The sequence below is a fragment of the Pristis pectinata genome, chromosome 23 (assembly GCF_009764475.1).
Source record: "Pristis pectinata isolate sPriPec2 chromosome 23, sPriPec2.1.pri, whole genome shotgun sequence".
Taxonomy (NCBI): Eukaryota; Metazoa; Chordata; class Chondrichthyes; order Rhinopristiformes; family Pristidae; genus Pristis; species Pristis pectinata.
This window is the reverse complement of record NC_067427.1, coordinates 19,291,309-19,308,422: the sequence shown is the minus strand read 5'-3', so window position 1 is coordinate 19,308,422 and position 17,114 is coordinate 19,291,309. Positions and strand designations below refer to the sequence as shown.

The 17,114-nt window shown below is 44.1% G+C and overlaps 1 protein-coding gene across 3 annotated transcripts in view; it reads left to right on the top strand.

Annotated features, from left to right (window-relative positions):
• The window catches only part of col5a1 (procollagen, type V, alpha 1), a 182,140-nt gene that overhangs the window by 135,719 nt on the left and 29,307 nt on the right, over positions 1 to 17,114 (top strand). For all 3 annotated transcript variants that reach the window (XM_052037401.1, XM_052037400.1, XM_052037402.1), the window contains exons 35-46: positions 47 to 91; positions 1,461 to 1,514; positions 2,311 to 2,364; positions 4,567 to 4,620; positions 5,847 to 5,954; positions 7,781 to 7,870; positions 9,054 to 9,107; positions 10,119 to 10,226; positions 10,666 to 10,773; positions 12,953 to 13,006; positions 15,111 to 15,164; positions 15,260 to 15,367. In XM_052037401.1, the coding sequence (XP_051893361.1) occupies positions 47 to 91; positions 1,461 to 1,514; positions 2,311 to 2,364; positions 4,567 to 4,620; positions 5,847 to 5,954; positions 7,781 to 7,870; positions 9,054 to 9,107; positions 10,119 to 10,226; positions 10,666 to 10,773; positions 12,953 to 13,006; positions 15,111 to 15,164; positions 15,260 to 15,367 (891 nt within the window). The remainder of the gene's footprint in view (positions 1 to 46; positions 92 to 1,460; positions 1,515 to 2,310; positions 2,365 to 4,566; positions 4,621 to 5,846; positions 5,955 to 7,780; positions 7,871 to 9,053; positions 9,108 to 10,118; positions 10,227 to 10,665; positions 10,774 to 12,952; positions 13,007 to 15,110; positions 15,165 to 15,259; positions 15,368 to 17,114) is intronic.

The window sequence follows — 17,114 nt, the reverse complement described above, 5'->3', positions numbered from 1 at the left end:
CAGTCCTATCACTTTCTGGATCTAATTTCTCTGTCTCCAATTGCAGGGTAGCTCAGGCAGTGACGGCCCACCCGGTCCTTCTGGTGAGAGGGTAAGGAACTACATTGACCATGAGCCTTCCTCTTGTTTTGGACTCTTTCTGTGCACTGTCTTGATGCAGAGCAAAGCTGGTTTCCAGTCTTCAACTCTGCTCTTCCATATACTCCACTGAATTTCCCGAGACTATTGAGTGCTCTGTGTGCCCAGCATCTGTTTTGTTACGTTGTGCTGAGACTGGGGAATAAGGCAGTGATGTCCACTTGGTATTTCTTCCAAAATTCCGTGGAGAGACAGTAAAAGGAGTCTGCCAAAGTCAGCTTCAAATGGTCTTTCTTTATTGCATATGTATTGGATGCAGTTTCCACTTAAATCTGCATGTTTGAGGAATAATATAAAAAAAGTCTGATGAATAATTTGGCTCTTGGGTATCCCAAGTGTTGAGAATACACAGTGATAGTTTTGGTTGCAGGTTCTCATTTGGAAAGGAAGGTTCTCCTTGCAAATGTAGGTTCACCCTAATGTAGGTTAAAACAAAATCTGCCCTGAGTTATCCAGATTGTATGTGATCAATTTTAAACTATTCTATTTACATGGGCATAGAGAGTAGTTCTGGATTGATCTCTGTGCTGATCAATTCTAAAGTAATCCAGTCCATGTGAACTCAGGAGCAAGGTCATCTGGTGAGAAGTTTTTCTTTGAAGTGAGGTGAGCCTCACTGTGCCTCACACCATGGGTTAGAGATCGTTTCACTCCATCTACTTTTCCTGTTTTATTCTGGGACTCACTGGTACAGCTGAGCAGATTGGTGCAGCCATATTCTTGCCAGCACGTCGCTGCCCTCTATAGACACCTACCAGTGGCAGTGAGGACATGCTGGAAGCTCAATTTTACAGAACTGGCACCAATCCATGATAATGTAGGCAAAGTGTTCTGAGAGCTGCATCCTCCCATCAGCAGCATTTCTATGGTTAACAGATGGTCATCCAACTCTGATATGAATGCCACTAGTGTCAGCATCTCAGTAGTTCAGCCTATGGTATAAAATCGTATAAACTCACAGCCCAACTTGCAGTTAATAACCAGCAATGTTTCTGCACCTCCTTGGATGAGGCAATAAACTGAGGATTCAGCTGCCCTCCTGGATCAGTGTAGGAAATCCTTTGGCACCACGTCAAAGAAGGCAAGGAGTTCTCCCCAGTATCCTGGGCAAGTATCTTCCAATTAACATCCCAAAAAAACATCAGGTGTTTGTGTGGGTCAGATGTACACAGATTGGCTGCCGTGTTTTCTATCTTACAGCATGACTACATCTCCGAACAAGTATTTAGTTAACGGTAAAAGTTTTGGGTACTTCTGAAATTGTCAAACATACTATACAAAAGGTTTATTTTCTCTTCAATTTGCTTATGTTCACATTCCAGGGACCACCTGGACCTCAGGGACCAATGGGATTCGCTGGACCTAAAGGCCCCCCTGTGAGTAGATCCAGAACTTCGTTTCATTTCTATCAGATGATAAGTTGACGCTGACTGGTGTCTCCTTGATGTTTTCTACTACTGACGATTGAGAAAGTGTATCAGTCCATGGGACCCCAAAGTAGCTGGTACCAAGTTACCAAACAACAACAGACATTCAATAAACTCAAGAGTGCCTTTCAAAAGGAAAGTGTTGATATTGAAAAAGAAATTGCCCCATTAAATGTGCACAGGGCAAATATAGCACAGGTTAGGCATAGAGTAAGACTCCCTCTGCTCTGTCCTATCAAATACTCCTGGTGTAATTACAACACAAGGTTAGATGTGGAGTAAAGTTCCTCAGTATGAGCCAGTTTCATGCTCCAGCACTGGGGCTCACTCTTGCTGTGTGAATAGGGTGTTGTTCCATGTCCTTCTCCATACCTTTGAGACCAAGTTTGTTTCTTACAGTTCTCTTTGACCCTACAGACAAAATGGTCTTTCACCCCATTGGTTCAAGCTGATTTCAAGCCCTGGACTTGCAGCTGAAAATCCTGCCTAGATCCCTGTGGCAATAGTTTTGTTTTACAATTAGTTTTTCAAAGATAGAATGACAAATTCCTATTCAGATAGCCATTCCAAGGCGAGTTCCTGGACTCCTTCAGTGTCCATTACTTAGGGGTTGGTAGGGCAATCGTCCATATTGGGGTGGATTGACTGAATTCCCTTTCAGCATTCACTTTTATTTTACTATAATTAATTATTTCCATCAAATTTAATAAACTGATAACTGGTTTTATCTCCTATTGCTCTCTAGGGCCCAGCTGGAAAAGACGGATTACCTGGACACCCTGGGCAACGAGGTGAAACTGTAAGTATCAATCCTCACTGAGATGTCGTGTTATGTTCTTCTCCCTTCCCTATTTCTGAAGACACTCTATTCAAGGTGACCAGTCTCCACTCTTGCAGGTAAAAGGGTTTGTGAAGATGAGCTTTATGTTCAGCCCCACACAGATGTGTAGGACTCAACTGGACCCTGAACGTTAGAGGCTGTTAACACTCAGAAATTGGTGGCATAGCCTGGATTTCTGGCCTGTAAATTGTAGAAAATACATTTACCTTTGTACAAAACTGGTGGGCACCCAAACAGATAGTACAATGGATTTATACATGAGATGTGTGACATCTGAACCATTACCAAAGCCATCTGGATTGTTTTGAGTTGGTTTTGGAGATGCATTGAGTAGGAGGTGGGTTTGAAGACATGTTGAGTGGGAGTTGCTTTTGGGGACGTTTTGAGTAGGGGTTGGTTTTGGGGACATGTTGAGTGGGAGTTGGGTTTGGGGACATGTTGAATTGGAGTTGGCTTTGGGGACGTTTTGAGTAGGAGTTGGGTTTGGGGACGTATTGATTAGGAGTTGGATTTGATGAAATAGGGCTGCGTTTGGCATAGTGCTGCATTGTGCCAGGTTATGTTGTGTTGAGCTGTACTGAGTTGCGTTGGGTAAGTTGTACTGAGTTCAGTTGGGTTTTCAATTATGTTATCTTGAATTACTGAATTGTGTAATGAACTTTGTTGGATTATCTTTAGCAGGTTTGCTTGTGTTTTATTATATGGGCAATGTTGGGTTGTGTTGAATTGGTTTGTTCTGGGTTTGTCTAGGCTGGATTGGGCTGAGCTGTGTTGGTCTGGGCTAGGTCGAGCACATCTGGGTTGGGTTGGGTTGGATTGGTTGGGTTGTGATCCACTTTCGTCTGGCATTGCGTTATATTATGTTGGGTTGTGTTGCATTGAGTTCAGTTTATGCAGTTATGTTTTGTATACAGTTGAGATGAGTTTTGCTGTGCTGATTTTGAGTTCTGATGTGTTGAGTAGGGTTTCAGTTTGTTGATTGGATTGAGTTGTGTTGAATTGAGATGTGTTGAATGAAGTTGTCTCAACTTGTGTTATTTGGAGTTGTTTGTTCCATTTGTGTTTTCTTTAGTTCTGTTAGGTTGACTTGCATTTGGCTGTATTGCTTTCAGCTGCAGTGTCTCCTGTTGTATTTTGCTGTATGCAATTGATTAAAGATTTAAATATTCCATTCCTTTAGAATTCTGGCCGAGAAAGTGGATGTGTGGCGCAAACACTTTTGTGAGTTACTTGGTTCAGATTCAACAAAAAAAATAATTGCAAAGAAAAATCATGAACTTGCTATTAGTTCCCTGAAGTTTGTGATTTTTATTCCAGTTCCTCTTTCACAATGTTTGTGAGACCTGCCTTGCTGTCACTGAGCGGGTAACAAGCTGTGCAGCCTGGGCTGGGAACTTGCCTCAGATAGAGCTAAGCCATTGCTGCAGTGTTCCCTTGTACTTACTCCCATTCATGGTCCTTGCTCTCCACTCCCACACTGATCTCCCACCACCCCTCTCCCAACTAGTCTCCAGCCTACTACTTATATTGCCTCCACCGTCCTATGTTGATCACCACCTCCCAAGCTTGACACTATCCAGCTTCAGGATCCGGATTCTTTCTCACACCCTCAATAAATAGCTAAACTCTACCTTCCCCGTCACCCTCCTGGGTTCCAGATCAGAACCCATTTTCCTTTGCAAACGCCACCATTACAGAGTGTAAAGGCGAGGCTGTAGCTCAGGTTGCCCTGGGCTTGGTTCACTGCAGAATTTTGCACCAACATCCCCGGACAAGATGTTCTTTGCTGCCACTACACATTGCCATTTAACACACCATCACAGGTGCCATACAATTTTTTGGACACCACCTCTTTCATGACCCCATGCTAAAACATTGACAGGCCTCTGTATTCCAGTTGACTGCATTGTCTGTTTTTTTTGTCTGTGGGACAGTGAGGCAGGAGTCCCTGAAGTTTGGATACAGAAGTAGCACAGGACCAGAGGAACCTGGGTTGAGTAAAGGGTGGCCTGCAGTGTCACCTTGTGTCTTTTGCTCCCCAAGTTCCTGCGGAGGAAACACTCCTTGCCAGGTTCACTGACTTGGTTGCTCTCCTCCTTATATTTTTACTAAGTCATTATTGTCAATAACAGACTTCTCATGTTTCTGCTTTCTCTGCAGGGTTTCCAAGGCAAGACAGGCCCACCTGGTCCTCCTGGTGTTGTTGGTCCTCAGGTGAGCACAGACCCATTCAAAATTCACACTCCAAGAATAACTGTGTAATAGAAAATGAAGGTTCAGTGGGCAGTAGTGAAGATTTGAGTTGAAGTTCAGTTTCTGAATGCTGGGTGAGTTTTGCAGTGGGATACCTTTAATTACTGTTACACTGAGTCCCAGTGATTGGCAGATAGAAAGAGCAGGAAGGTCAAATTGTCCTTCTGTATGAAGACACAAGAGACTGCAGATGCTGGAATCTAGAACAAATGCAGAATGTTGGAAGAACTCAGCAGGTCAAGCAGCATCTGTGGAGGTAAAAGGTGTATGTGAACATTTCGGATCAGGCCTGATGCAGGGTTTTAATCCAAAATGTTGACCTACACCTTTTGCCTCCATGGATGCTGCTTGACGTGCTGAGTTCTTCCACCATTCTGTATTTGTTCTTCTCTTCTGTTTTGGATTATGACAGAATATGTACACTTACCCTGTCACTTTTTTGTTCGGTGTATTAACTGTTTAAACTGATGGTTTAAACATCGGGTTTAAGAAGTGTCAAGATGAAGTTAAAGAATCACCATTCCTTTCTAACCACTGAAATCAGTCTCTGTGCAAAGTTTTCAATGAAAAAGACACATTTGAATTAACAGGGCAAGGACTTTTATGGCCTGTGCAGTATGGAATCAACGGATAGTCCTTTCCTGGGGAAATGAAGTGCAAGGTGGGGAACAGAGAATTGAAATAGGTTGTGGGGGCCTCAGAAGGTTGTCACAGGATGTGGAGGTCTTGGGAGGTTGGTGCAGGGGGGTGGGATGTGGAAGTTAGTACAAATTGGAAAGTCAGCACTGGTTATGGATTTGGAAGCTAGCCACTGGGTGTGGGAGGGTTTGGAAGATTGGCACAGGGCATCGGAAAGTTTGGGAGGTTGATCATTGTGGAAACATTTGGAAGGTTGGCATCAGGTTTGGAAGATTGGCACTCGCTTTGGGAGGGTACAGAAGGCTGGCAGAAGGCAAGGGAGGTTTGGAGGGGAGACATGAGGGCAGTTTGGAAGGTTGGAACAGGGGTGTGGAAGTGTGATAACTTGGCACGGGGTGTGGGAGGGTTTGGAAATCTGATACTGGTTGAGGGAGGGTTTTAGAAATCAACATGGGTTGTGGGAGATCTGAGGAAGGTGTCACTGGTGGAAGTGGGAGCCTTAAAATGTTTCTGTTGCTTTTAACAGTGGGTGCTTTTCCTCTTGTTAGGGTCCTACAGGAGAGACTGGTCCCCTCGGGGAACGTGGTCACCCAGGTCCACCTGGACCACCTGGAGAACAGGGCTTGCCAGGGTCTGCTGGGAAAGAGGGTGCAAAGGTGAGTGTTTAGGGTCTGACCAGAGTTCTTTTTGATGGTTCATCGAGGACAGATCTATTGGTATCAGTCACCAAGCTCATAAAATAGCCAGCATAATATTAGCAAATATCTTAACTCATACCATTCCATTCCATTCAACCAGTAATGGTTGACTCTATGCTTCCCATAAATAAACAGAAAATGCTGGGAAACCTCAGCAGGCTGTATCTGTAGACAGGGAAACAGTCAATATTTCAGGTCAATGATCTCTTGTTAGAACTGTAAACAGGGTTAAAATACATTCTTGGATGCAGAGGAAGAGATGAGGGGAAAAGAACAAAGAAGGTCTTTGATGGGGCGGAAGGCTGGAAAGATTAAATGGAAAGAGACAATGGTGGAAGACAGTCGAGGAAGGTCAGAAACAAAACATCAATCTTGTGGCAATCATTATCTGATAGCATTGAATTCATGAGTGAGTGCTGAATCCGTTAATGGATTTGGTTGAAAGGTGAAATCTGTAGGGGGCTAAGGATAAGGTAGTCAGGGTGAGAGTGGGCTAGAGGGTTCAGATGATGGTTAAAATTCCACTCCTTTCATTCAGATCTCACCATGGCTTCTCCCCGTCCCACCTCCGTGACGATTGCTGTCCCCACAGGGCTCCAGCATCGCCAGGCCTTATTTTCCACCTGTTTTCATTGCTTCTACTTTGGGTTTCTGTGCTTAGTGCACAAGGGCATGCTGGGAGCAGGACTGGGAATACCAAAAGTGAGATATCAGCTTAGTGAAGGTGCAGTAGAGGATTACACATGTGTGTTGTACGGCAAGGACAGTGTGCAGTAGAGTTAAGCAATCTCGTGATCAACAGATCAGATCAAATGTCTCCAGTCCTGCCACCTCTGGTCATGATTAGTGGTGGACAATCAGCCAGCTAATGCATGGAGGAAGCTCCAAGCACATCCCCATCTTAAAAGATGGTGGTGCTCAACATCTGAGTGCTAAAGACAAGGCTGAAGCCTTTGCAACCACGTTTAGCCAGAAGTACCAAGTCACTTCAGCTTCCTCCCTCAAACCAGTCTTCAGCCAAAATGACTCATTCCATACGATAGTGAGGGACCGAACACAGCAAAAACTACGAGACCAGAGAATGGCCAGAGAAGATGGCCATTCAGACCGCCTTGTCCAATTTGGCATTTAGTTCTATTATACTTGCATCAAGCAAGTATTCCAGTTACATTTGCCAAACTGTTCCTGTAATCCTTCAGCCTCTTCCTTTCCCTCGGAGTCTAATCTGTTGCTGAATGTTGATGTCTCTGCCTCATCCCTGAACCCAGAAGTAAAATCCATAACCTTACAAATCCAAGAAAAATTTCTACCTGTTCTGTTATAAATGTTTTAAATTTAATTTCTTGTACTGTTTTAGATCTACAACCCCTGAAATGTATGCCCTTCTGACAGTTTGGCACTCCCCCAGTACTGTCCAACAGTGCACCACTCTCTCATAATAATCCCTCCAACAATGTAGCACTCCCTTTGTCCAGCCATTATGACGATGTAATGTTCCCTCAGTGCTGTCTCTCAAGTCGTGTAGACTCATTCAAAACTGTTCCACAGAGCACTCTTTCATTTCTCTGCCTCCAACTCCGGACTGGGCTGTAAACCCATAACCTTCTGACTTGTGGCAGGATGCCACTGATTGAATCAAGGGAAATGTGGAAGGAAAGATCATTCTTCACAGCAAATTATTAGATTTAGATCTTCAGTATGTAAGTTCTCCTGTTGAACATTAATTCTCTGTTGGTTTGGATGCTGACAAAAATCACAATTTCTTTGCTCTGTGTGGTGTTCAGGGTGACCCTGGTCCAGCAGGTCCTACCGGGAAGGATGGTCCACCAGGTCTCAGAGGATTCACTGGTGAGCGAGGACTTCCCGGACCCATTGTAAGTATATCAACCATTCCCTCACTTCTTGGACCTTGTTCTCAATTCCACTGTAACCACTGTGCAATGTTTTGAAGCTGAGATTCAACAGTGAAATTTCAAGATTTTGAATGATTCCGCTCCCAGAGTCAATGCCAGCAATCATTACTGCATAAATCTCCTTCTACCCTGTCCCATCCTACATTCCCCAGGCAGATACAGCACAGGTTAGATACTGAGTAAACGTTCCTCTGCATTGGCCCATCAAACAGATACAGCATTGATTTCGATAGAAATAATTTCTTAAACAGCATGATTCACAGCTAGCTATACTACACCAGAAACAGAGGGAGAAGCAAAATACAGAACAATGTTTTAAGGGGAAAATGATGGAAATTTGAAGAATCCTTTAAGGGTTTAGGGAAAAGGCAGTGGATTAGGACAAAGGAGAGAACTACCCAGAGAGATGGCCTCTCAGCAGTGGGTCAATTGGGAACGGACAGGGGAGTGGGGACTATGTGGAAAGCTCTCTCTGAAGGGGTTAGACAAAAGTGGAGAAAGGGAAACTGTGTTCACTGGTGGGTCAAGAACCAATCAACACAGGTTGAAAGTAATTGGTCAAAGGATCAGGGACATGAGGAAACATTTCTTTCACCCAGTGAGTAGACTGGATAGGTGGCAGGAGCAGATTCAATAGATTCTTTCAAAAGGAAATTGCATAGATACTCAAGGGAGAAAGAGCTGGGACTGAAAAGATTACTCTTGTATAGAGCCATTGCAGACCCAATTGGCTGAATATCCTCCTGTATACATATCCCTGCCCAGGCATCATCCTGTGTTCTATAAAATTTTGTATGTCACATCAGTAATCCCTCATAGGATTCATTGGGAGTTGATCCTAGGGATAAAGTTCCTCAGAGCTACTACATCTTCCCAGAAATTTCATCAGAAACCTTGTCTCTGTGCATAAGGAGACAATTCCCAACCAATGACTCCTTTACATGGCTCGCTAGTCATTTGGAAAGAACAAATATTACCTAATGTCAAAAGTCTGGGCAGACCTCCTGAGGTGACTGTGTGTTAGTTGGAGCAAAATGGACTAAATCAGAGCAGGTTCCTTAAACCCGCGCAGTACCCAACTCAAAAGGTAGACTATGCATTTGATGCTTTCCGACATTGATCGTTACTTCTCATCTGTCAACAGGGTCAGATCGGTTTGAAGGGCAGCGAAGGACCTCCCGGTCCCCCAGGTCCACTGGTAAGTGAGAATTAACCTGGTGAAAAGGAAGAACCAATGCCCAGAGGGATGCCAACTCTGATTTTGCCTGGCGGCAGTCTCATGACTTGTCTTCCACCTCCAACTACCACACCTAATCAAATAGCATTTTCATTCGTCCCATCTAGCCTATTTTTACATCTAAAAACACATGTTTTACCAAAAAAAACCCCACAAGAATCCAAACCTTCAGTTCCTGGAATTCCAGACCAGTCCTGAAGGATTGGTGGTTTTGCCAAGGGAGGGTCTAATTTTGAAACTGTTGTAAAATGAAACGCAATGTAAGTTCCTCAATGCTGACTAATGGCATGAAGTCTCAGATAGTAGTGCTTCAGAAAATCCTGAGCCTGTGAATCTGAATCTCCTTGGAAAGGTGATTGCGGATTGTGTGTGTAAGTCTGATGACAACCTACACCTCAACGACACTCAGTTGGAACTTTTACCCCAATGTCAAGCAGGAAGTTTGGGGATTGGTGTAAAGAGACGTATCAGGTCTCTTATAGAAGCTCACCACTTCCTGAGTTCCTGTTGAGTGACAAAAGGTGGATCCACATATGGTAAGTGATTGTTTTAGAGAGAGGCCTCCAACCTCCCACAGTGAAAAGGCAGATCGTTAGGTTGAAGAAGGTGAGTTGAGGAGCCTGTCACATACCTTCAAGTAGCTCAAGAATAGCAACAGACATAAAAGAACAGGGGTAAGGTCAAAATAAGATCATTACATCATGAAATGGATTCTGCAGTCTCCAGTTAAAGATTGGATTCAGCATTAGACAGATTGGTGGATGGATGCTTGCTCAGCACAGGGTCTCTGTACCTGCTCACACTGAATCTCCCATGGCTCTCCTCCACCTCACAATCCCTCCCAACCAGGACAATCAGTCATCAGAAGGTTTAAATCCCTTCAATATTTCCCATAATTGAACCCGTAAGATTCAGGATTATTGATAATGTTGCATGGTTTTAACCTTTAACCTTGCTTTTCTTTCATCACAGGGTTCTCCAGGTGACCGTGGACAGGCTGGACCAGCAGGGCCAATTGGTCTCCCCGGGCGACCTGGACCTCAGGGACCTCCAGGCCCTGCTGGTGAAAAGGGAGCCCCTGTAAGTACAGCTTGTCCTGACTGAAACAATGCAAACACCGTACATTGTCAATATAACTTACCGTGCTATGTGCAACACTCAGAATACCACACTATCACTGCTCTGCCTACACAGTCACTACATTAGGTACCTGACTTGGTGTACATTGTCACTACAGCCTTCACCTGGCTCTGTCTACACCATTACTACACTGAGTACCCTGCTTTGTATACACAGTCACTACACTGGGTGCCTTGCTCTTTATACACTGTAACTACACTGGGTGCCTTGCCTTGTCCAGACTGTCATCAGTGTTTCAGGACTGTGATTCCTTTACTCATCATTAGATGAAAACTGATGGAGTCTGCGAGTCCAAAACCTACAGTAGCCTGTCAGTGTTACATAAATTGTCTGGGTTGTGTCGATCGTCATTGCTCCTGTCTCCTTATTCCACTTGCAGGGTGAGAAAGGACCTCAGGGTCCAGCTGGTCGAGATGGAATCCAGGGTCCTGTAGGTCTCCCAGGTCCAGCAGGACCAGCAGGTCCACCAGGTGAAGATGGAGACAAGGTATGTACACGGCGAATAGACACTGAAAATAATGGGGGTTCATAGGAAATGCAAACCAATCTCAGGGTTCATTCCTGGACAGATCAAAATAACAAGTGAAATGGTAAACTTACACAAAACATTCCTACAACCATTCTTGGGCATTCACTGGGCATCATTCCAGGGGGTAAGGTGATTTTGAAGGATAACTCATGAACTAAGAGACTGCAACTATCAGGGAAGATTGATTGGGCTGGGTCTGCTGTCCTTCAAACAGAGAATACAGAGGTACAGGCTTTGATAGAATAAACATAGAGGAAACATTTCCAGTTTGCAGAGACTTCAGAGCTATGGCCCACGAGTGTTTTGCCATTAATTCACCAACAGGGAATTCAAGCGGAGGAACCTGATACCGGATCCCATCACCTTTCTCTCATTGTGGGGATCCGCAATGTTTCGATATGTGACATTTCTCCATCATGGTTAACACTGCACCATAAGTTTAATGGGGGTACCCCTGATCTTGTTTCATCCTTGTGCTGATCATGTGATCAGCATGCTTCAATGATGTCATTTGATGTGCGATGTTCCTTTCAGAAAGCTGGGTGAGAAATTGAATCGTGTTGTTCCAAGTGGGACCACTAATCATTGGCTGGAGGTCTCACTTGGCAAAGCCATGTTTCGTTAACGCTGAACTGGAAGAGACTCCAATATAAAATTCCCTCTTCTGCTTATCTGTGTACTCAGGCCCAACTCGGATGTAACCAACTCCTGATCACCCCCCAGTAATGAACATTCAACTCCATCCTCAAGGCCTGACCCACACTCTGTTCCCTGAAGTACTGATTCCCACCTCCTGACCCCTGATCCAACATCACCCCAACCCACAATCTCCCTGCCCTGAGGCCTGACTAATTCAGCCCAACAACTGCCCCCTCTCTCCTCAACATTTCCTCAAACCACAATCACCACAAAATCCCAAGAAGGTGCTTGTTGGTAGGTTAATTGGCCACCGTGAATTGCCCCCAGTGTGTAGGTGAGTAGTCGAATCTGGGGGAATTGATGAGAATGTGGGGAGAATAAACAAATGAGATGAATGTAGGATCAGTACAAATGGGTGGTTGACGGTTGGTGCAGACTCAGTGGGCCGAAGAGCCCGTCTCTGTGCTGTATAACTCATTATCTATCTGTTTAACTACCTGCACTGTTGTTGCCCCTTTAACATAAACAGCACGACGAGGTACTGGGCCGAGGTGCACTGCAAGTGTGAGTACTGAGTGAAGGAAGTGGTGGAGTGGGTGTCGAGAAGCTTGGTCTCACAAGTGACTGGGAAGTTTCAGAGAGACAAGGGGGTGGAGGTTACGAAGACAGGGAGGCACAGAACCATCGGGCAATTTAGACATAAGGCCAAAACTTAAATTGGTTAAAATTGGCACATGGTGCAAGGTAAACGGCGAGTGAAGTTGGGATATGGCAGCAGAGTTTTGAATTACCATGAGAATGTTAAAAGATTCAAGTAGTCATTTGGTTAATTTTGGAAGGAGTGAAGAGCACCAACCAAAGTCGTTTTATGAAGTAACACACAAATTGAGTTAACTATTCCAAGTAATATTAATCTCCAGATGAATGGGAGTGAGTCATAGAGAGTGAGAGACACTGCGAGTGCATTACAGAGAGTGAGAGGTGCTGTGAGTGGGTTACAAAGAGCAGGAAATACTGGGAGTATATTACAGGGAGTGATGAAAACTGAGTGTATTACAGAGAGCGAGGGATGTTAGAAGTGTGTTACATAAAACTCTGATAATCCACCATCTGATTTGTTGGAAGTCCTGATGGTTCAGCATCTGACTTCACCAGGCCCCTGTTCCTTGTTCCTTTTAAACCTACAGGGTTCATAGGAACATTTATTATACAAATGTGTAACATCTTATAAAAAATCTTAATTAAGATGTGGAATATTTATAGGATTAAAATCCAATAGTCTGGAAAATCAGTTTGGCACCACTAAAATTCCAAAAGGATGATGGATTATCAGAGTCTACTGTATTGGGAGTGTGTTACTGGGAGTGAATTCAGATAAAGAGGGATACTGGGAGTGTGTTAGACTGAGGGATACTGGGAGTAACTCACGTTGGTAGGTTTGAATGGTTTTCTTTTAAAGGCTGATGATCTTTGAAGGTTCCTTGTTCTTCCCAAACAGGGTGAAGCTGGTGAGCCAGGACAAAAGGGCAGCAAGGGTGACAAGGGCGAGCAGGTGAGAAATCCCATTCCAGAGCATGCACTTATTCTGAAAGTGATGATGGTTCCAAACAGGAGGGTCCTGGCCTTCTGGCTGGGTTTGCTCAGCTCAGCCAGGCCTTGCTCCCACTGCAGATTGTCCATCAGACAATGTTCTCAGGTCTACACACGTGGGTCCTTCAGTCATGGCCATGTTACAGGTAAGTAGAGCAGTCACTGTTGGAGGTTGGGAGCTCTGTCATCCCGGGAGAAACCTCTCACAAAGTAAACTCGGGAAGTGAGATGCTGCCATGTCAAGAGAAAGAAGTGGCATTTATTGGTGTGATCTGGTAATGGTCCAGAGCACCTCCTGACCAAAACCCACTGATGGAGTGTAATCAGTCATGTGATGCCAGGAGTGCCCACACATTTCCACAGATAACAATGTGTTAAATGACCAGGTAGCCTATTGTTTCTAATGATGATGGGCTATGAATAAATATAGATCAGGTTGATCAGCATGAACTCCCTTATTCATGATAATGTCATGGGATCATTTACACCTGAGGAAGCAGATAGGATCTCTGTTCACCATCTCATCCAGAACGAGCCTGATAGCACAGTGGTCCTGCAATATTCATATCAGCATTATTCACTCCAGGCTCTTGGTAGGTAGAATCCAGAGTCTTCTGACTTAGGGATGCAAGAGAAATTTCTAGTAAGTCAAAGCCAGCACTTGTGGGGCCGTGTTCACTGGGATAGTAAGATGTTTCTGATGGACCTGATCACATTGTTCTGCCTGACCCCACATGGTAAAATGGTCACCGACCCGTCACTGGTTAAAATAATAATCCGATCCAAACACCGTTCATAAAGCACTACAACTCAACGTTAAACCCCCCTTGTATGTGTATGTATTCTGAAGCATGAGCTGTGGCCCAGCTCAAGCACTGTTAGCTCTAAATCAGAAGGACGTAGGTTCAAATCCTGATCCAGACCTGTGCACTACACTCTAGGCTGACACTCCAGCATTGAGGACTTGCAGTATTCTGGGCTGTGCTCCCTTTGAAATGAGACATTAAACTAATGCCTATTCTCACAGGTAGACATCAACATCCCACAGCACCATTTCAATGAAAGGCAGGGGAATTCTAATTATCCTTCCAACAACTTTATTGAAGCAGATGATCACATTACTGTCTGTGGGAGCTTGCTGTTTGCAATGGGTAGCTATATTTCCTGCAACATTAACTACACTTCAGAAGTGGTTCATTGGCTGTAAATCACTCTCAGATGTCCCAAGGGCATGAGAAGCACTAAATAAGTGCAAATATTCCTGTTGTGGAAGGGCTGAGGGAAAAGTGTGGCCTTTAACTAATCATAATGGATGAAGTATTCGAACTCGGAGAGCAGGCTTTGGCCATTGAGATGTTGCTCTGTTGCCAAGTCTTGTGCTCAAGAAAGATGAACTTGGCTCCAGTAGAGGACTGATCCTGGCTTGATTGGAATCCTCTGTAGTGACTTTTGAACAGGATAATTCCACAGCATTGTGCTGTGCAACTTTCAAGGGAATGTTCCTCTCATTCCAGCTTGGATACATGGTGAATGGATCCATCCACATCAAGGAACTAAAGACACAAAACAAGTATTCCAGAGGCTGCATGTTAAATCCCCTGCTTTTCTTTCTTGCTTATTTCTGTATTTAAATCCATAGTTGAATTTTACTCCCCAAGTTGTCCTAAGGTCAGTGGCAGGGGATGAGGGATGAAGGTCTGTTGGAGCTCTTGTTCATCTGCATTCACATGGGCATAGGGGCCACAGACACCCCGGTCTCCCTGTGACTGTGTGGGTTTCCTCCGGGTGCTCCGGTTTCCTCCCACATTCCAAAGACATACAGGTTAGGAAGTTGTGGGCATGCTACGTTGGCGCTGGAAGTATGGTGACACTTGCGGGCTGCTCCCAGAACACTCTACGCAAAAGATGTATTTCACTGTGTGTTTTGATGTACATGTGACTACTAAAGATATCTTAATGGCACAATTGGCTGTCCAATCAGAATCAACAGGCCCCTGTTTTATAGCAGTGATCTTGTGTTGGATGCAGTAACCCTCACTGATGCCTTTCTGATCTACTATTTACAGGGTCCACCAGGTCCTTCAGGTCCTCAGGGCCCCATTGGACAACCTGGACCAGCTGTGAGTACAGTGGTTATTCCTTACAACTCAACCATTTCCTGAGTAGTGGAGTTCACAGTGAGAGTTCTGACTGTCCTGTCCTGCTTGTGTTTTAGGGTGCTGATGGTGAACCTGGTCCCAGAGGGCAGCAAGGTCTCTTTGGCCAGAAAGGTGATGAAGGCCCAAGGGGTTTCCTTGGTCCTCCTGGTCCAGTTGGTCTTCAGGTACGTTACTGGAAGTCTTTTTTTAGTCCGTCCTTATTGTACACCACCCAGAAGGTTGAAGCACCACAAGTTGCCCATTCATTTCAGAACCATAGGTTTATTGTTTTAGCTGAAAAATTCTTGAATGAGTGATCTGCGGATTTGTAATCAACTGCGGACAACGGAAATCTCTTACTACTAATTATCAGTCTGTGGAAGGAGCAAAGCTCTTTTCTATGAGAAGTGTATTAATTTTCAGAAGAGGGAGGTTAAAGGTTTCCATAGGGGGTTGAGAGGTGCAATGATGTCACCTGCCACTATCTGAAATGTCACTGAGAATAATTTGCGCATTTTCTCTTACAAAAGCATCTAGCGACATCAGAGACATGTCCAAGGAAATCATATTTACAATCTTAATAAAAGCCATTTTTTCAGTGTTATCAATGACAAGGATATATGGCAACTCGGACCATCTAACCTTACCCAGCTCAGTGTGCCCCTGGAGATAGAGGGCACCCTTGATCATGGACATTGGACAAGATGGGCCTCATGGTTGATGGCCATTATAGGCTGTAGCATTCCTTCTCTGACAGTGCAGCCCAGCACTGTAGCCACCATTCCCATGATTCAACTCATCCATATAATGTCAGAGACAAAACTTGTGTAACCTCTGTCAAAAACAGGCACTGAGTTACAGAGCAGCTCCAGGCTCTGTGACTCCTTTAGAAGTTGATTTGTTATTAATATCTCCATGTGGTGACCTGCTTCCGTGCATTGGATGCTGTGGCTGAGACAGCAGACTGTTGCAATCTTGCACGGTTCGCTCTATTAAAAATGGAAGGGCAGTATATACATGCATTTTGGAAGGGAAAATAAGGACAAGTAATATAAACATTTTTGCAATTGAAAGAGAGTGCTGGGAAAGAGGAACTTCAGGATGGCAAGGACTAGTTGATAAAATGCATATGCGATTCCTGGGTTTATTAACAGAGGAAACAGACAATAACAGTAAACATTTACAGTTACTGGTCTGGACACAGCTGGAGCATTGAGTCCATTTCTGAGCTATGCACTGTAGGAAGGATGCCAAGCTCTAAGTGCAGGTGTTTAGAGGAGGCTGTTTACCATTTTGCCCACAGGCCTAAAGACCATGCATACTTAACAGTCCTTGGTCAATAAAAGTAGAAAAGTATGGTTTCTAGATAGTGCGAAACTATAAAAGTTCTTTACATAAACACACTGAGTGAAAGGAACAATTTCAATGAGCTGCAGGCACAAATTGAACTTGTAGGGTATGACGTGGTAGCTGGTAACCTTGCTGAGACAAGGCTGCAAGATGGTCAGGACTGGAAACTAAATATACTGGGCTGAAAGATCTATGGGAAAGGTAGGGAAATGTAAAGGGAATAGTGGCCTTAGTGATTCAGAACAAAATGAGAGAAGATATAATCAATGATAATTGAGAGGGGAAATTTTAAGGACAGAATTAAGAAATAGAATTGTTAAATAGAATTAAGAAAAAGAAAACTATTTTTCCAGGACTAATTTGTTTCTGTCCCAGGGTTTTAAATGAAATTGGCATGACCATTGTAGGTGTCCATATAATCTTCCAAAGTTCAATCAAATCGAGAACCATTCCTCTAAATTGGAAAACTGCACATGTCATGTTGCGGATTAAGTTGAAAGAGGGAAGCCAGGGAATTCGAGATTTATAGCCTAACATCTGTTGTCAGGAAATAATAACTAACACATAACATTTGAAAATATG